General features: G+C 37.8%; 1 protein-coding gene across 1 annotated transcript; it reads right to left on the reverse strand.

The window, feature by feature from the left end:
- Positions 1-8,517: 8,517 nt before the first annotated feature.
- LOC142101530 (olfactomedin-4-like) lies at positions 8,518-19,785 on the reverse strand. The gene is made up of 5 exons (XM_075185984.1): positions 19,729-19,785; positions 14,804-14,953; positions 13,789-14,001; positions 12,554-12,710; positions 8,518-9,359 (listed from the first exon to the last, which is right to left on the reverse strand). The coding sequence occupies exons 1-5, from the start codon at positions 19,783-19,785 to the stop codon at positions 8,518-8,520; spliced, it is 1,419 nt and encodes a 472-aa protein (XP_075042085.1).
- Between the last annotated feature and the right edge of the window lie 1,448 nt (positions 19,786-21,233).

Consider the following 21,233-nt stretch of genomic DNA (forward strand, 5'->3'; position numbering starts at 1 on the left):
CTTGAATAGTGATGTGAATTTATTTCCAAGGGCGCACGCAGGGGGGGTTTCTGGTTCTCCAGAAACCCCTCCCCTCCGCAGACGAACGGGAGCTAAACACTGCAGCAGTGTACTGTACAGCAGCCGCGGCGCTGTCTAATAAGCATCCGCGGCGGTGCTGTATTGTACTACAATACAGCACCGCCGCGGATGCTTCTTTGACAGCGCCGCGGCTGCTGTACCGTACAGCATCGCCAAAATGGAGCTGCTGTATTTTTTGGGAAGGGGGAGGAAACCCCCCTTAAAAATCCTGCGTTTGCCCCTGATTTCAAACCCTCATCACCACACAACTAGTGTAATGGTCATCTGATAGACATGGACCTAGATGTGCCAAGGAAAAGGACCCACATATTATCATCTACTGATCTCTTGACAACAGGAGTAGAGTCATTTGTACAAGCGCCAAAGTGCAATTACTATTTTGCGTTGTCATGTGCCCATTTTCAATGAATGGACCCAATTTTGCCCGACACACATTAAGTTTTCATATGAAAATGACAGTGTCTGCAGGTAGTATGATCTGGTGGGGGGTGGGGGGTCTTGGCACACTTGTCGCTTCATTTTATGACCATATTCAGAAAATACATTACATTTTTGGGGAAGAGATATTACAATTATATTTAACAGGTGTAGGGGGTGCATTTATTGAGGTGCTGCCTGGTTTGTGGGAGCTCTGAACTTTATTTTGGTGCGTAAAGGTAGAGCGAGGGGGTTGGAGGGCAGACTAGTGTTAATCGCGCCCCCTCTGTACATTGGTCATTCATCCTCTGCGGTGGCACACACTGTGCCTCTCTCTCGGCCAATCCTCATGGACTAAAAGTTGACAGCCCCTGTTGATACCCCACAGTTTGGAATCAAACACAGATTTAACATGTTACATTCTGACCGGTGCTTTATTAATGATAAATAATAGTAGCACCTTTTATTTCTTGACCATATATTGTTTCTGATTTTACATTTAATCTCAATTTGCCATATACTTACTCTGAACCACAAGATGGCAATGAATGACCACTTACCTTGTGCTATACAACATTGCGGTGTTCAAAAACACTATGTAGACTTTTATCAGTTAACATTTATTGAATTTAATTATGACATAAGGCATTCCAGAACTGTCATTCAACAGTAAAGTTATTTGAAGCCTCCTTTTATTTAAATATACAGAATTCTTTCAGTTCATGCCTATAATGATTGCTTACTGTGTGTGCAATCTGAAATAGCCTCAGAGAGTCTTATTTTAACTAGTCCCACTCATATGATATTATTTTGCATTAAAATAATTAAACAAATGGGGCAGAAATTGTGACCTATCACTAATCCAACTGTCCTAGTTAAACATTTAAACATATAATTAAACTATTGCATTCAAAATGCTCCACAGCTGTTCTAAGCCTTAGGGCTAGATTTACTAAGCGGCGGGTTTGAAAAAGTGGTGATGTTGCCTATGGCAACCAATCAGATTCTAGCTTTCATTTATTTAGTGCATTCTACAAAATGACAGCTAAAATCTGATTGGTTGCCATAGGCAACATCTCCACTTTTTCAAACCCGCAGTTTAGTAAATCTAGCCCTTAATGTATGACCTATGTGAAATTTTAGTTTCATGTATAGGAACACATGTTAAAACTAAACAACTGCCCGACATCTTTTCATCCTCTGGCTAGTCCTTATTGTTTATTAAAAGTGCACTGTTCTTGTTTTGTATGCTATGCAGGATGTGATTCTCAACATTGGTTTTTAAGTTGTATGTAAGACCTGCAGAACTTTCTCTTGTTGTGTATCCCAGATGTATTCTCACTATTTGTTCTCATTGTGTATGTATGGAAAACTACATAGTGCCAGTTCTCTTATATGCTGGATGTAGTTCCAATATAGTTATTACTATTTGTATGTAATTAGCCTACGTGTCCTTAAACATTCCTGTTTGGCAAAAAACGTAGTAAAACACATACTGTGAAAAGATATATACAGCCTATAGGCCTGATTCATAAAGGCACGCATATTGAGCGCAATGCACGCTTGTTTAAAATAGCATGTAAATGGGCGCTACTTACTCCCGAATTCAACAAGGAGCGGATCTGAAGACACGTGCGCTAATGAATTCAGGTGTATGTCTGCTGTGCTCTCCTACACCAGGCACTGCAGGGTAAGTCCAATACCTATGTGGATTATAAATTCGCAAAAGAACACACAGAAAAAAAAAAAAAATTAATATTACTTGGTAATAAAGCAGTTATCATGTATTTAGTGCATTCTACAAAATGATATAACATTGACATAAAAAAAAAAGGATCAGATTCACTGTATTGGATATATTGTGTGGTCTCCATTAGCCCCGTGGATATAAGAAAGACTATCAGATATATGACATTGGTTCTATTGGAGGATATTGGATGATACTAATCTATTCAAGACTATTTAATACAGTTTGATTGTATTCTGTTTCAGCTGGCAATTAACACAATTTTATTATATGATATTATACAGAGCTCTGTCATTATATAGTTAGTTTTATACATTTACACATATACATATGTATACTTTTTAGTATTCATTGGCTGCCATTCTAATATTTTGATTAAATTATTTGTGTATGTATTCAGGTACTTTCTGTGCATTTCTTTCTTTCTTGTATATTTTTACATTCTGCAAAATGATGGCTAGAATCTGATTGGTTGCTATAGGCAACATCTGCACTTTTTCAAACCTGCAGTTTAGGAAATCTAGCCCATGGAGTCTGACCGGCCCACTACATTGCCCCCAGGCTTGACGAGATTGTAGCAGGAGAATACAGGGTACAGAGTGGAAGCAATCCGAGAGATCAAACAAGCCGGGGTCTGGTACGTGAGTGGTCAACAAAATGCCAAATTGGAATCAAGGGAGATGTCCATAGTCAAGCTGGGGTCAGAACCAGAAGCACAAGACAGAGGAGCTGGCATGACAAGTAGGTGGGATATTGTCAGGATTCTGGATCATTCACATTAAGAGTAGTGGTCCCTCTGTACTTCAGCCCGTTTTGTACATACATGCTTTATTTTCTGCACAAATTAGACTGGGTAAATGCACGAGCACTGATAAATACCAAGCACCGGTGTGACCTTGGGCTTATTTTAATTATTAATCTCTTTTAAAGGGAAGAGCTTTGAAACAGCCCAATCTTTAATCTGAGCTCCACTAGCTCGTATGGTCTCATACGTTTATGCCTTCTTCATAATCCTTGTATTTATTTGTTCTCTTTTTATGTATGATTTGTTTTTTTGGCATGACTTGGTATACCGACTGTGTAGCGCTGCAGAGTTTTGTGGCACCTTACAAATAAATGATGATGATGATGATGAGAGCTAAAAAATATATATTTACTTCACCAGTTTAAATTACCTGTATAAGTATCTACCATAACTTGCAATATTCCACTATGTTGCTGTTGCCCACTAGGAATTTGATTTCACCTTGCAAAGGGGCAAATAAAGTGAATATCTCCCCTTCCCTTTTTTCTCCCGGGACAGCAGCCATAGTTGTCCCCAATCTCGCTTCCTAATTGCACTGGCCATCTAGTTCCTTAGTTTACCCCTCTCCAAGATAGGTCGTCTTTCCGGTGGTTCAGCCGGGGGTGCACATAGTGATCTATGATAATAACGTTCTCCTGTAGGGGCCAGAGGGAATTTCTGACTAAGGTGCTTGAATTGTTTGATGTATATGGCAGGTTTTCTGGATTATGTGTCAATTGTGGGAAATCTGTGTTTATGCCCTCTGATCTAGGTTGCAGACTAACACCTTCAGGCTCACAATTAAAATGAGTGTCCAAGTTTAAATATTTAAGTTATATGGCCCGATTCATTAAGGAAAGTAAAGCAAAAAAAAAAGGAGTAACTTTGCACCTTGACAAAACCATGTTGCATTGGAGTGGGAGGTAAATTTAAAATGTTAGACAGATTTATAGTTGGGGTAGAGCATGTTCTAGATCAACTTTAAATTTCAGTGTACAAATAAAGCCATCAAGTATCAAGTATGAAAAGACAGCCAGTATTTAACTTATGTGCAAAATAATAAACTAATTTGCACCCCTTGCATTGTAACATGGTTTGCCCAGGAGAAAACTTATTCTTTTTTTGTCTTAATGATTCACACCCATATTGTCCTCTACCTCTAACTCTGTTAAGTTACATAGTAGATAACATAGCTAGCTTTACTAGCTTTTCTAGATATGTTAAGAATTCTGCTTTTCTTCCTCTGCCCCCACCGAAATAAAACAATTTGTTCACAATTATAATTTTGCCTGGTTATCTTTAGTTCTTGTATAATTTCCCAGTGTGGTTATTTCTTTCCATGTTACTTAGTGGCCAAATTTTGAAGAAGATCTGGTTTTTTTTTAGTGGTCAGTTGAAGTTGATTCTACTTGCCTGATTAATCTTCTAGCGCAATGTGAACACAATCCTCCTTTGCTAAACTATCAGAACAATATTATATTCTCTCAAGCAATACAACAGGACTTTTATTAGCTTAGACTGGAGAACAAGAAAGATGATATGTGAAAACATTCTTATTATTGATTACAGTACTAATAAAGATCTAAATAAGATTAGACAGGTTATATTATGTGAGAGATTTGAAAAGTAGAGAGTTTCTAAACTATCAAACAGATGGATTACTGATATTGAGTAGTTTTCTGGTAATATGGATTTAAATTCTAAAATATATCCCTGGTTTAGTAATAAGATGGAGATTTAAGTTCTAAAAGTAATACACATAATCAGTTTTAATGAATGAATTATATAGATAAAACTGTCTACACTTTCAACAGACCCTTATGAAAAAAAATTTATGTTTAAATCCAAATGAGATCTGACAACCTAAGGGTTAAAATAGATATGGTAAAGTTAGGTTGGACCAAATCATGACACTCTAACAGTGGATTGGCAGAGATATAGTTGCATACTCCTATCGGTGAAGGTCTAAACTTCCAGCCTTGACAAAGTGTGGGCTTGTTAAACCTGCTATTTGTTTCTTACCTGCCTCTTACTAATTTATTTTAAAATATGTGTGAATGATGACTCCATTCAAGATCAGGAATAGAATCTGCCATTAGCAGGCAGGAGGTTTAGAATAGTGGCATTTGTGATTTGGAGATACAACTATAGAAAAGATATCAAAATTTCAACACTGCTGAAGCCAGAAAACCTGGATACTTTTTAAATCTGGTTATATGAATGTTACAAAATTAGACTGTATGTCTAAGGGATAATGAGACTACTGATCCTGGTGCACAATAGATAACGTTAAGGTTAACTAAGGTTTATAACGGGGTAGAACATTAATATGACTCCAGGACAACAAATAAGGATATTTGATATAATACATATTCCCCACCTTAATATTCTCCCCTTAAGTGGTGAGATTTTAGACAGTCCCTGAGAAGATTATAAGAGCAAGAGAACAATATTTATTCAGTAACCTAATCAATGTAATTACGAGATAAATAGTAAAAGGTGGAAACTGCAAACTTCCTCACGTACTAAACCTGATTAAAGTGGACAGTAATAACATTGACAATATTCAGCCAATGACAAACTATAAGAAACACTTTTTTATTGAGAAATTACAGGGGCTCACATTGACTAAAACTTTGACATATATTCTATAGATTATGTTTGGTACTTGGTAGCGAAACAGCAGGCAGAATTAAAATGATATTATTTATGAGGATATGTGGTTATTACGGTTATATGTGGTTAGAGGACTACTTAAACTGACTGTGAGATAATACAGAAAAACAGTCATTATCAAAAATCCTAAGATAATACACTATAATAAAGAAGCTGATATTGTTTGTTATTCTCTTAAAATCACAATCTTTTTCTTTTTGATACACTTTCTCTTGACTATCAGTTTTATATATTTTGCTGCTTTTAAGTAATTTCTTGTTTAGCAGAGGTGTGCTGAATTTTAGGGCATATCAATAACATTATAGGACTTTTATACTTGTATATGTATGAGTGTGCACCCTGTCTAGGACACACACTTATGTTTGCATCTGGACACACTTGTTAGTTCTAGTTCTGCAATTACTCAATGCAACGAGAGGCTTCAGAATTGGAGGATTTTTATTTTTATTTTCTAAATTACTGTCAACCATATACAGTGTCCTACTACATACAAAGCTCTGTAGAGTCAATGATTGAAAAATGAAGCATTGTGGCAGTTCAGATGCTCTAAGTACCCACCTCCCCTAAATATAGGGAATTAAAGAGGTGCTCTGTTTGTAAGACTTCATTATAAACACAACCCGGAGCCTGATAGCTGTGAGAGAAGACTATGTCCTAAACACATGTGGCTTAATGAAGGATCAGCAGAAGATTCACTGTATCTCCAACGGGATTGATAATTTAGTGTCTGGCTTTTTCTTTTAAAATCCAGTAAGCATGTTCATATAGGGGGAGACCTCGAAAAAAAATCTGCATCTATTCCGGTGCTGTTTGCCAACCTCACATGTATAGCTGGTTGTACATTATACTTATTGGCTACTTTTATCACTAAGGAGTAGTGTGTCATTATCTCATGCTATAATATATCACTGTGCACACTCTTCACTTGAAAAAAAATGTAGTTAACTACTACACTATATATATTTTATATGTTTTTTTACATCTTTGGGAAATTCTGTTTTAATACAACTATTCGGAAGAATTACCGGATCATTCCCATTACATTGATACTGGACTTATTGATTTAAATTTCTGGTTTGCTTTATGGCGTTACTGTGTAGCGCCCATCAAGGTGAATTATTTTTGTTTCTAAGTAAATTAGTACTTAGAGTCCTACATTTTTATATACAAGCTAAAGAGGCTCCATAGAGTGGGACTGATTGCTTCCATGAATTTCTTATATATAAATATGCTAGAGAACACTACTGTCATATGAAATAGGACTGCCTAAAAGTGCTGTAGTATTGGTGATCCATCCTCACCATTTTTGAGTGGTCTTTCCCTTTCCTAACATGCTTCCATTTGCATATTGGGATTTATTGACACCTCAAGTTGCCGCTTGTACACTTTGTTGCTGGCTCTTTTACTTGTTTATCGAAGGAATGCGCTCTTGTTGCCATGGAAAGCCCTAGACCAGGCCTGTCCAACCTGCGGCCCTCCAGGTGTTGTGAAACTACAAGCCCCAGCATGCTTTGCGATAGACAACCAGTTGATAGCTGGAAGGGCATGCTGGGACTTGTAGTTTCAAAACAGCTGGAGGGCCGCAGGTTGGACAGGCCTGCCCTAGACCCTCTCTCTGTAAGCTTCTGGAATAAGTTAATTAATGAGATTTGCTTCTTTATAAACTCGCTCACTTATTTCTCCCACGGTTGCCCTGAGTAATGTTCACATTGTTGCATAAACAGCTGTCATGATCAGAAACTGAAATGTAGGATCTCCAGGTCTGTCTAACTTGACACTACTCTACCCAGAAGTATGGGACTGGTTGTCTTTACCAGGAACCCCAGCAAGGAGGTATTGGTTTGCAGCAACTGCCCCGCAGGTTGCGGCCCTCAGGGAGAGTGTTAGACGTCACGAGACCCATATGGAAAACACAGGAGTAGAAGAAACTCTGCAGCGAGAAAACTGCAGAGAGGTGAACAGATTTCAGAAGGAGATAGCTGTGGGTGAGTAGCACTGAACAGCAACTGAGGAATCACTGCCACAGTGGGCTGAACACGAGGAAGTGATATCTGTGGATGAGTAGCACTGAACAGTTGTATTTGGATATTATGTAATCTTTATAATTTTGCAGCATAAATAGGAGCCATACACCTCACACTGGCAATTTCATCTTTAGATTGCATTACAGTGTCAAAGACTAAATGAAATAAAGCTCTCTGATGACCATTTATACCACTGGTCATTGGTTCCTTCCCAATGCTAAGTATAAACTTCATTTATATAAATATTTTTATTATTTACTTAACTTGTTTTGGCCTCATTTCCTTACATTACTGGAATTTCTTTGACTTAAATCAGTCCTGCTTGGGACAACACCACAAATGTATAAACATACTCTGTGTATTATTTATAAACACATTGGAAGATTATATTGTGTACGTGCTCATGCCTGATGAGTGTCAACTGTTTGACTGTATAGCTGAAAGACATTTGTTCCTTTCAAGTTTATAGGAACTTATATTGAAATACACAAATTAAAATGCAATGACACTTTTTTTTTAGTTTATTTTGAAAACTATTGAACAGTTTATAAATTATAATATTAAGTGGCCAAAGAGGAAAACATTAGTACAAGGATTGTTACTACAGTGTATTTTATAAATTTGATTGAAAATATACTAGAAGTTACTTTAATTCACAAAAGAATTAGAAAACAATTATAAATGTTGGATTTTAGACATCATCTTTAGGTAAGTATCACAGTAGCAGCAGCATCTAAATTAAATAATTTGTATAACCTTGATTGGTTCTGGAATATTAAAAATTAAATTTAAGACTCCTTTTCTTGGAGAGGCATGAAAGTGAGGTCATAAGTGACCAGGTACCCGTCGTTGTACATGTAGAGCTTGTGATCATTAGGGTTGTAGGACAAACTCTGCACATTCTCCATCATCTTGTCTAATTGGATGCTCAGAAACCCTTCTTCACTGGTTTTGGTGTCATACATATAAAATATCTCCTCCTGTTTGGTGTTGAGCGTTCTAGTAGCATATAAAACCCCACATGACATGAACGCATTAGTGACCCCACTTTTGAACTGGGAGGTGTACCAGGTTCGTGTCACTACAAGAGAAATGGCATCAAGTTTACTAATAATAATGTGACCACTCTTAGCTTCAGTTGAATATATGACCCAAAGACCATCTTCATCGCTGGCCAGGTCAATGTCCTGCCAAACCGATGATGAGTACGAGAACCTGTTATTATAGGTAGCATCAGTGAGAGCCAGGCGCTCCACCACGTTGGTCAGCCGGTTATATTTGCAGAGGTTTCTGGTGTTGTAGCAATTATAGTACATTGTATTGTTAAACATAATCATCCCGGCTCCTTGTCCACTATTGGTATAATCGGTAGTAGAACTTGTAGGCTTGGTTGAAAAGACCTTCTCTGAGGAAGCTGCATAGATCAGGAGATTATTATATGAAGAGTAGATGCGGAGAGTGTTCATTATCCTCGCATCTGTATTTAGAGGGGCTACCCATTGAACACTCTGATCAGCTCCTGGTAATGAATCCCTTCCCCATCCTCCATATTTGTAGCTGAATCCCAACCAGTTCAGCTGTACTACAAAAGGTTTGCTGATATTCACGATTTTTCCATGGTCACATGCACCTATACAATCAAACAAATATAGATGTGATGTTTTCATTTATAAAGCATGGAGGTAAAATGCAGACTTTTTAAGATATAGCGTGAGTAGGATGTTGTTTTTCCTCCCCATTCATCATAAAATTAAAAAATAACACATTCCACAACTTGAAGGCAACGAATAATAACTGCTAAAATGGGCCAAAAAGTGGAATCAGCAAAACAGATTGTGTCTCTTTGACCATTATTTAACTCTTATTATTAATTAGTCTTTGTGTAGAACCTATCACTCTGTACAACATTTTAGTTACATTAGAGATTCATTATCATCATCTATTTATTTATATAGAGCCACTAGTTCCACAGCGCTGTACAGAGAACTCACATCAGTCCCTGCCCCATTGGAGCTTACAGTCTAAATTCCCTAACATGCACACACAGATAGAGAGGGACTAGGGTCAATTTTGATAGCAGCCAATTAACCTATCAGTATGTTTTTGGAGTGTGGGAGGAAACCCACGCAAACTCGGGGAGAACATACAAACTCCACACAGATAAGGCCATGGTCAGGAATCGAACTCATGACCCCAGTGCTGTGAGGCAGAAGTGCTAACCACTAAGCCACTGTGCTGCCCATCGGTCACACTGATGACCCCTCTTACACATCCAGTATCTTAGTGACCAACCAGTCTACTTTTCAAATACTACTTTCAAATTTGCTGCTATTGTAGGAAATAAAGTTTGAAAAGTGGGTTACAAGTGTTCTATACAAAAGCTGGATATAACAACTGGGCTGTGCCATCACCCCAACAGGTGAAAAAGTCATCAGCAGGGAGTCCTTGCATACCGAAAGAGGTGGCGTTAGCACAGTGCTGCTGACAGAGGTGACGTGTAAGAACATTTTATTTAATATAGGAGGCAGAGAGATTGCTTCTCAATATAGGCATGGAACAATTACTATAACATTTTCAATAATAATTGGCCAGTGGATGTACAATAATATTCTGTATCTGTCCTTCCTATTTGGCATATACATATACATCACACTCACCACACGTCCCCTCCTCACTCACCAACCAAGACTTTCACACTTACTTTAAAGACAAAATTGACACTATACAACAAAAAGTCTCCTCCAGCCAGACTCTCCGCCAACGTTTAATCGTTCAAACAATCCCTCAAAACTCAGCTTTTCATGTCTGTCTACCTTATCCCCTTTAACCCACACATCCATTTCTTCACCACATTGACTCTTGCCCTATATGCACCTACTGTCTCTCATTATCCCCTCCCTCTAGAATGTAAGCTGTTACAAGGCAGGGTCCTCTCTTCATTGTGTTTCATGTCTGTCTCCCTCATACAACCTTGTTGTCATGTCTTAAGTTTACTCCTCCGTTACTTCATGCTATTATCGCTAGCTCATGACCATCCATGGGTGCATGTTTAATTGTATTCATGTGACAAATATTATCTGTATATGACATTATATTTATTATAGTTATGTTTGTTATATGTAAGATGTCTGTTCAGTGGAATGATGATGATAACCACACAATACCACTTCTCTTCTTCTGTATCCTGGATCTATGACTGACAGAATTTTTATTAAAGGGCAACAAAAACCCCATTTAGCCTCAGCCCTCTTGGACAGGGGGCACAGAATAAGGCTTCCTAGAAGTATTATCTGGATTTCAAAGAGCCTATAAAATAATTTTTTTTCAGCCATATGGTGTCTAGGACGATAAGCCCCCTATTTCAAAGAGGGATGTATCCTCTATCAATTAAGCCGCCTAAGATTTCTATTGGAACATTTTTAAAAAGATCATCCTCAACTTTTCCCTTAAGTTTCTAATTGTAACCGTAACATAATCAAATGATAAATCTGAACAGGGGAGGGCCGGAAACCAGAGCACCACAATGGAAATATGAGTCTGAGAAAAACCATGCGGCAGAGTTTGTATAATATAGGTGTGATTTCATATAGCCAAAAAATATTATGTCGAAGAGCTATAAGGAAATACTACACGGACCCAAGTGACTAGTATTCAATTAATCCCCTTCATATGTAATGAAGGGGCAGCAGTGTGAAAGGGGGCACAGTGTGATGAAGGGGGCATCAGTGTGATGAAGGGAGCATCAGTGTGATGAAGGGGGTGGCAGTGTGATGCAGGGGGCGGCAGTATGATGCAGGGGCGGCAGTATGATTCAGGGGGGGCAGTATGATTCAGGGGGGGCAGTATGATTCAGGGGGGGCAGTATGATGCAGGGGGCATCAGTGTGATGAAGGGGGCATCAGTGTGATGAAGGGAGCATCAGTGTGATGAAGGGGGCGGCAGTATGATGCAGGGGCGGCAGTATGATGCAGGGGCGGCAGTATGATTCAGGGGGGGCAGTATGATTCAGGGGGGGCAGTATGATGCAGGGGGGGGGCAGTGTGATGAAGGAGGGTCTGTGTGATGAAGGAGGGTCTGTGTGATGAAGGAGGGACTCTGTGATGCATGGGAAGCAGTGTGATGAAGAAGAAACTGTAATGGAGGGATATGTTAGAGCAGTCTATTCGGATTACTTGTCATTTCCATTTGGACCAATAAAGGAAAGATGATGCCCAGTGCTTTTAACAAGTACATAATACACAGACAGTGACTCAACTCATCACAAAATATTGTCTGTTGTTGACTTTTTGTGTCAAAGTTTTTGTTTCAAAATCTAACACTTGGATATCTCCACTCTAGAAATCTTGTGTAGAGTGTGGATAGCTTTCTGCATCAAACATCAGTGCATCTGAAGTGCTGGAGGACATAAGGCTTATCATTTTTATTTTACAAAAGTTAAGTGTGCGAGGGTCTGGGAAGTGGGTATTTGGTGGGGATAGGTGCAGGGGTGGGGGTGCGGTAGTTTGAAGCTTTGCCTAAGGAGTTGAGAAAACTTGCATCGGCCCTGAGCCCAGGGGGCCATCTGCCCATTGCTGAAACCTATCCTAAACTTTAACTTTAGCATTAGCTCAAACTCTAATCCAAATCATGTTAGAAAACTTACTTCAAACTTTTCCAACTCTCTGTTCTCACTCCCCAAATTCTAAAAATGTAAAGGGTCCTGAAATATTTTAAAGTAGCTTTGATGTAATTCCATGAGTTGTGTTGTGCAGTTAAATGTACACACAGTACCAATTATTATTGAACACAGTATACTTTTGATCAGCAGATATTGTTATGACCTACCATAGTCCACTGGGGGAGGGAGAGGATTTGGTTTTGTATGGTTCTTCTCACACGCTTCCAGACGACTCTGTAGAGCCAATATTTCCCTTCTGATTGCCAGAACGTTGTTCTTATCATAAACCTCCAGCTGGTTCACCATAATGGAAATGTTACGGATCTAGAATAGAATAAAGAAAATCTTAATGCTGTTCGATTACATCACTTACATATCTTACAATTGTATAACTAGCGTTTGATTACTAAAGAGCACATTTTATGGCTATGCCCAAAGTCTTCTGTCTACACCTCCATTCATAATGTATAGTCAATCTCTGTCTACATGTTTATTGTTACATGCCAAACTGTTTGTAATTTAGAGCCAAATAAAGCTACATACTGCAGCATTATCTTACCATAGTTCATCAAGAGAAATTACAAGCCCCAATGTAGCTGCTTCTTGGATCCCTAGGCCATGCATGCAACATTGGGCATAAGCCAGGGCCCAATCTGCCCACACCATAATTGCCAACACCACATGCATTTTTTCACCATGTGTCAAAACACCAGATCATCTTAATTCTCCACTGAGGACAGGTGCTGCCATCTTTTCATTGGTAGAACATATCTGAATAGTTCACGATTTTGGCAGAAGGTGCTTATTACTGGATTCTGAAAGGGGTGTGACCTATCATAAAGTGGATGTGGTGTTGCATTAAATGTGGGGGTGATTATTTAGAAATGCGATGTGGTTTGTGTGGATAATGGGTGGAGCTTATTTTTATCCTGCTTTTGCTTTTTAAAATGTTGGAAGGTATGATAGATCGTCATAGACTGGGTGGTGTTTGGGTGATGTCATTGACTTTTGGTATCAACCCACCACTGGCTAACCTCGGATGTGGCTTAATGGGTGACTGGTCTTTACCAGAGATCCAGTTTATAGAAAATTAGATAGACAATCAGAAAGCAGGCACAGGGATTGGCAGAAACAAACCAGGATAGTAACCAGGAGTTAATATGCAAATAGCTAACTGGACACAAAAGTGCAGAATACCTGTTGCTCAGCCTCTGTAGTATACACTGAGCTTTCCGTTTAAATCTAGTGCTCGATGGTGTAAGCAGGTGTTACCACCAATGTGTGGCCACAGGTCCAGTGTAAGAAGATATAGATAGATAGATAGATAGATAGATAGATAGATAGATAGATAGATAGATAGATGCTACTTGCATTTTCTTCCTTTCAATACATCTAGTCTCACCTCCAGGTACAGAGTCTCCACCAGTTCATTGGAGCCGTTTAATGAAGTTTTCAGCTGCAGTATGATAATCTCCATCTCTTTGATCTCCAACTTCACCATCTCAAACTCCAGCTTAGTGTAAGAGATACCACCCATCTCCATCTCCTCCACACGTATGGTCAGGTTCTTCAGCTTCTCTATATACACAATCAGTATACTCTGATAACTGTGAATCTGTAGAGAGAGTCCACATTTGTAGTGTAATTGTACAACAACACAGTTAATGATTAATATGTCCACACACTATGCTGTGTATTTAGTGAGATGAGGACGCAGTGGAGGTAATTTATGAAGCACATCTGATGTGCACAGCAAAATGCAAAATGGTTTTGCACTGTGCCTCAGTTTTGCAAGCTTTGCAAGCAAAATATTATTTGAAAAACAGACCTGTACACCTTAAATAATGCATATGCTAGAATGCCTTCTCTGCAACCTAGTGCTACATTTAGAACTTTAGGAATTAATTTACCAGGAGCTAAAATCATCATTTTTATCTGGTCATTAGATTTTCCATAGTAAGCTGCATCTTAGGCTTCATATTACCTGTCTATCTTAGATTTGTCCCCAAAAAATGAAAAGCACCAAAATCTGCACAAGTAACAACAAAATATTTGTATTAAAGTTCAACTAGTCACCATTAACACTGTCTGGTTGAAAAGTAAATAAAAATACTCATTCATCATATTTTCTGTTTGTTCCCAAAATGGTTATTGCAACTTTCTTTTTATAGCTTTTTATAGCTATATATTTCTTTCTTTCATCTGTCTACTCCCTTTCCTGTGGCTCAGGTATGCAAATGAGAGGGAGGGGACAGATTCAGCAGCAGATTGCTTTGCAGTTTTTTAAAATTTTTAATAAACACCAATGAAGTTTCACGTAGGGATCACAGTCTCTTTTTAATGCATTGACTATAGTAGGTGCGAGTCAGGTATGAAATTAACTAAAACTTTATATATATCTGAAATCCTCTCTATACCTTAGTGATCTCCTGCTGGATAGTGATGCTCAGATTGAGGGTGGTTGTCTCCAGGATCTCCAGTCGACCTGCGGGGAATGTGGAGTCTGGGAGTATGACGGAGCAGAGACAGACCCCATTGTCATCCAAAGATCCTGTTGAGTTTTGAATCTAATCAAGAACAAATGTCAGTGTTGTATAGTGATAAGACGTATTTAACAGTGGTTATTGGATACAATATACCCATAGAAAACTGGATATATATGGAAAATGTGAAAACATGTGGAATCATGAATTTTAAACCAGAATGTGCCTAATAGTGATAGATCAAATCAAGAGTTAACGATTGTAACCTAGATATGGAGTTAAGAAGGGTATTGCCTTTTCACTTGGATTTGATAAAACAAGGAAATGTGTGTAGTCAGGATTCCTATGAATAATAAAGCAACACAATTCATAGCTAAACTGTATGTTGTTTTTAGTGTGTCAAATATTGTTCCTCTCTAATAGGTAGCCCCCAAAAATGGAAAATATAGTTGTCAGAAGCCCTTTGTCTCATCGAACAAAAACAGGCATTTTCATGGGCAATATTAGATGTGTGATCTGCCCTCAGAATTAAAGTGGTTCTCCACTTTAAAAAATACATGGGAGTAAGGGGAATTAAGAAAATATATATTGTAAAAAGAAAAAAATATTTAAGATAGATAGGCTGCTTATTCCCAAGAAACAAGATTACAAAATTCCTTCTCTCACTGTAGGTACCTTCACTTGTGTCGCAACCGGAGAACCAGAGACAAGGATGAATGGCCTTAGCAATATAATAAGCAAGAGAGAAAGAAATACACCTTTTGCAAATGACATGTCTCATGGGCATGACATTCTGTCAAGTAAAAAGGAATTTTAAGCTCTGCAATATGTAGACCAAGGCATTCCCACTTTCAGAGAGGAGAGGACCTCATGTTGTAGGTTGGTACAAAAATCATGGTAGCAAGCTCAGGTTGGCCAGGGCAGGTCCTACTGTGTATTGGGGATGAGGTTCTTTGGACCACTTGTCTGTTATACAGGGATCCTAGAAAAGTAGGGTTGTTTCCCAGTCAACACAGACACGGCTGCGCTAGGAAGAATCACTGTGCTTTTCAGTACTGTGGCTTGTTGCAATTAGTAAAAGGGTGGTCATTCTCTTTCATTACTACTAACCTGGTGCTGAATCTGGATGCATTTCAAAACGGAAACATAAGGAATGATTTGCATGTCTTTGTCCACAATTTATATTTGTGAAGATTACATTTGTCATTTTCAGTTTAATGAGGCAATGATCTTACATAACAGAGATATGTATTTTATTTGCAGAGGAGGGTGTTTTGGCTCCTTTTAACCCACCTCATCCGAACATTCAAGGGGAAGTCCACTTTTGAACTTTGGGTCCTCTCCCATAAGCTGAACAGATTGCTTCTATTCAGTTCTATAGAAGAGGACCGAGCAGTTTCAATCCTTCTGAACTGTAAGCTTACAGTGTGATAGGCTCAGCTAACTGATGATAGGTGTACCCCATTTGCAGCAATGTGAGTGCTAACAGCTGGGAGAATTTCCAAGTATGTCCAACTGATTGAACAGCTGCAGAGGCGCACACTGGAAGAGTATCTTCATCATCATCATCATCATCATCATCATCAGGGTTCCAAACATTTACTGTTAAATATTTATTATTGGTTCATTCAAGTAGCTTAGATTATCCACTAGTTGCATATTCTTTAGTGAAATACAGCAACACATGTCATTGGGTACTTGCTCATTCTGAGTACTATGTCAATAGAATAATTGTGTAATCAGAGCACACCCATAACAAACTCTGTGTGTGCCTAGTGTTGGCCAGGAACAGGTTCTTCCCTAAATAAACTTCCAAAAGTATGCAAGAAGCAATTGTTCAAAGGCTGTCTCACAGGTATTAGTGATTTATCTCCCTGAGGGGTGTCTTCATTGTTCTATATTCTATGCTTGTTTATGCAAACACAGAAAATAGCACAATCTTCCGGGGATGTTCCCCCTTCTTCAGGTGTAACAAATGGTGTACATACCCAGTACTGAAAAGTTTAAATAATGACATCACAAAATAATACACATCGATAACAAATATAACAAGCATACATGTACTTCATTACAGTGGAACAGTATCGCTAGAAAATTTTATGAAGTACCCTGATTAATACTGTTCACATAGTATTACAATAGAGGATCATTAAGAAAATTAAACATTTTTCAATGTGATTTTTTTAAAAATCCTGTATAATCATTGGTTCTTATTTATAGTTGGATGTACTTTAATGTTTAGGACATACATGCTTACCAAAATGTGTCCATATCAGCAATTGGGCGTAAATTAAACTTACAGCCCCATACACCTAAAGAGGTGAAATGGGGATGGGCAATTGTAAGTTGAGTACTTTACGGTAATGTTCTCGTAAAAGACTCCCCACCCCACCCCAGATAAGACTCTGAAGGGGGTATTCAATTGTTAGCGTTAACGCTCTCAAACAAGCGCTCAAAAAATCTTAGCGTTAATATGGTAATTACTTGCGGAATTTCAGGTCGTAGCTCCCTGAGCGGCGAGCTGAAATTCCGCAAGTAAACTACCGTATTAACGCTTTTCGCGCGCAATATTACCGTATAAACGGTAATATTTTTTGAGCGCTCGTTTTTTTGCGTTAACGCTAACAATTGAATACCCCGGAGAGGCATATTCAATTAGCTTCCGGAATCGCGGCATTGTGCGGCCACGCTCATAAAGTGCAATTACGGTACCGTCACATCGCAGATTTCTTTTCACAACCCTATGAGGTGTGAATGGAAATCTGTTGTGTAGCGGTATCGGGAAGGAGGCGGATACGCATATCCACGATCCCAGAAACTAATTGAACATGCTCCTTAGGAGGTGAATCTCTTGCAGGCACTGCAAGTCTGGGGTAAATGTAAATGATGGTGATGATGATAACACTAATAGCACTATCTAGTCTCATCTGATTGGCTGCTTACGTATTGATCCCTCCAACTCATAATACTTAGTAATTAGTAACAGCAATTAATCAACCTCTTAGCTTCCTTTATATCAAGACAAAGCAGCCTATTTGCAAGATGTATTTGTCATTTCCATTTGATCTAGTGCCAGAACACAGGCTTCCATTTAATTTCTAAAGTGGTAAACAACAGATGGTTATATTTCATTACATTTTATATAGAAAATTACTTTTACAATTTGTAATAACACTATTCTCTCTTGTGTATATGACACTTCATTACATTGTGTTCAAATAAGGCCTTGCAACTTTCTCATTATTTACTAACATTGTAAAACGGGACATCTATGCTATTGCTATACGTAAATACTCACATCTGTATTCATTATTGTTGCCTACCATTGAAATACTGCTGTTTTTGAGTTACGTCAGTTAGGACAAATCATTAGAAAAATTCTAGAATGTGTCAAGATTGTAACAAACGTTCAACATTTTGCTAGCAATCATAAGTTAATCAATTAGGTGCATTAGGCTCCCCAACCTAATCAATAAATTAATCAATTAGCTACAGACTATCACTATTTTGAAGGCATTGTTGATTATATCACTTTTTGCACTATAATCACTTTATGTTGTTTTTACAGTGTTACATTTATATTAAAATTTTATCTCACATTAATACAATGATTTTTACTACCCTTATGTGCAGTAATATCTATGTCTTTTATGTAGAATATATATTTCCTAACCAATTAGGAATAGCTCTTATTTTTGATCTTGTAGCAAATTAATTCATTAATGAGTGCAGGTGGCTTGATGGATTATATTGATTAACTTGCTAGTGCAACATTGATTGTTTGTTAGAAACGTGATACATTTTATAACTGTTGTAATGATTTTTCTTACTGACTTCATGGTTATTAAGGATTATGAGCAGAGTTATTTGACATTGACTATACATATTTTTTATAAAGATTCTCTATTTTAATACTATGTGAAAATATAAAATGAAAAACAATTATTAATTAAAAAAATGAAGCTGTTTCAGTGACTTGGTATAATGCTATTTTTAAAATTACAAATTTGTTACAGCTTTTAAATTTAAACTATTAGTGATACTGTTCCACTGTAATTGAATAAATGTACATTTTTTTTATATGTGTATTCTGCATGTATTATTTTGTAAAGTATTTTTTAGTCATGTATAACCATGTTACAATGCAAGGGGTGCAAATTAGTATTCTGTTTTGCACATAAGTTAAATACTAACTGTTTTTTCATGTAGCACACAAATATCAACTTTAAATTTCAGTGTACAAATAAGCTATCAGGTATTTGTGTGTTACATGAAAAAACAGTCAGTATTTAACTTTATGTGCAAAACAGAATACTAATTTGCACCCCTTGCATTGTAACATGGTTTTGTCCAGGAGACTGAAATAAGAAGTTACTTAAGTTAAGATCCTTAATGAATCAGGCCCCTGTTGTCTAAGTTCTCTATCACACACACACACACACACACACACACACACACACACACACACACACACACACTAGTGCCACACACACACACACACACACTAGTGCCACACACACACACTAGTGCCACACACACACACACACACACACACACACACACACACACACACACACACACACACACACACACACACACACACTAGTGCCCATTATTGTCAGAAGCCAGTTAACCTATCTGTATGTCTTTGAACACAAATAGGGCCCTGGTTAGAATCGAGCCCATGATCCATTGATGTGAGGCAGCAATGCTGACTTCTCTGCTACTTCCCCCCTCACTAACTATTGTCTGTGTGCAGCCTTTCGAGAAACATAAATGTCATGAATATAAATGAGGTCAAATTCCTTATATTTATGCCACCTCCTGCACAGCAAATTGGATTTTGCAGTAGAACTCACCAGACTGTTGGCCTGATTCTGGCAGATGCCCAGGATCAAAATGAGGAAGGCCAACATGGTGTCCATCTTGTCTTCTGTACCGGACAGCTTGTGCTAAGCCAGTATATATAGCGCTAGGGGTATAGTTCACCCCTCCCTTTACTGACTCCTCACCTTAATATGTATAAATTCTCTCAATCTGTGAGAGATAGACAAATGGGCTGTAAAATGACTGTAAAATGTAATGAATTGGTGTGAAATGTTATTATCTGAATGACCTGGTTATTATGTAATATTATTATCTATAGTCTTAAGTTTTATGGGTTTGTGGAAAAATATGCTTATTTAAGTTGAATTTTAGATTTACGATAACAATGTATTCTCTACATGCATAGCATTTGCTGTGATAGCGCTCAATGATTATTCTAGTTGAAAACCAATGTCTGATTTGTAGGTATTTGTAAAATAGGGAGGGGAGGTTAAATTAATCTTGCAGCTAGGCGAAAGATAAAAGACCCTTTATGTTAAAAAGTTTACTGTGATACCTTTTGCAAAGGGTGAGGTTGAAATCTACAATCAGTTTGGTTAATTCTTTTAAAGATATGTTGCCGTGATTTTGTGTTCGAGTAGTAATCTCTTTATTCAATCCCACTGTTTTGTCCTACATTTTCAGCATATTTGACGTTAACATAGTTATATTTCTACAAGCAGGTTGTAGGGGTAGTCCATATTAAATCCTTGATGGGGTATTCTGGATTGAGGGCCCTTTCTAGATCTACGCAGGGTTTTTAAATGATGGAAGAGACCAATCTTTTGTCATAGTATGCAGGCTTCCAGGTATTTAGTATGATTTGGGAGGGCAAGCCCCCCCACCTTGATTTTTAGTGAGAGTCATACAGTTATGGGCCATGCATGGTGGTTTCCTCTTTTACCCCGGAGTGAAGTTTGCCTACATTGTTTTAGGCATCATGTATGGTATAGTGCAAGAAATGTACGTGAGTTTAGGAAGTAGCATCATTTTGGATTGTGCTAATCTGCTCATCCATGAGACTTCATAATTAATTTAAGCTTTAGTTCTGTTTATGAATTGTAAGATTAATGTGTAGCAGTTGAATTCAAATATTTCTCCTATATTTGCTGGAATCTGTATCTCAAGGTAATAGAATAATATTTTTTTCCACATATATTACTCCTCATTATAAAGTCCTCAGACTTGGAAGTATTTAAGTTGTAAAGGGATTCCTTACAATTCTGATCTAATATCTCATGTAAGGCTGAAAATGAAGTCTCTGGGTTGGTCACTAAAAAGAACATCATCTACACAATGAAAAAAATATATAAATAATTCCATTGAGGTCACAACTTTTAAACTTGGAAAAGTCCTAATTTCTTATCTAGGGGCTCAATTGAAATAATAAAGATTATTGGAGAAAGGAAACATCCATCTGTTTCAATTGGTGAATTTGAATTTATCAAAAGAAATCCATTACTGAAGACTCTAGCAGATGGTGCCTTTATAAAGCGCT

Source organism: Mixophyes fleayi, chromosome 9, assembly GCF_038048845.1.
Source record: "Mixophyes fleayi isolate aMixFle1 chromosome 9, aMixFle1.hap1, whole genome shotgun sequence".
NCBI lineage: Eukaryota > Metazoa > Chordata > Amphibia > Anura > Limnodynastidae > Mixophyes > Mixophyes fleayi.

Bases quoted from the DNA above. Each gene is read 5' to 3' on its own strand.
- LOC142101530 (XM_075185984.1), bottom strand. From the start codon at position 19,785: ATGTTGGCCTTCCTCATTTTGATCCTGGGCATCTGCCAGAATCAGGCC. The intron at 14,002-14,803 runs GTATAGAGAGGA...CTCTCTCTACAG, and splicing joins TCCAGCAGGAGATCACTAAG to ATTCACAGTTATCAGAGTAT. The intron at 9,360-12,553 runs GTAGGTCATAAC...TTGATTGTATAG, and splicing joins CCCTCCCCCAGTGGACTATG to GTGCATGTGACCATGGAAAA.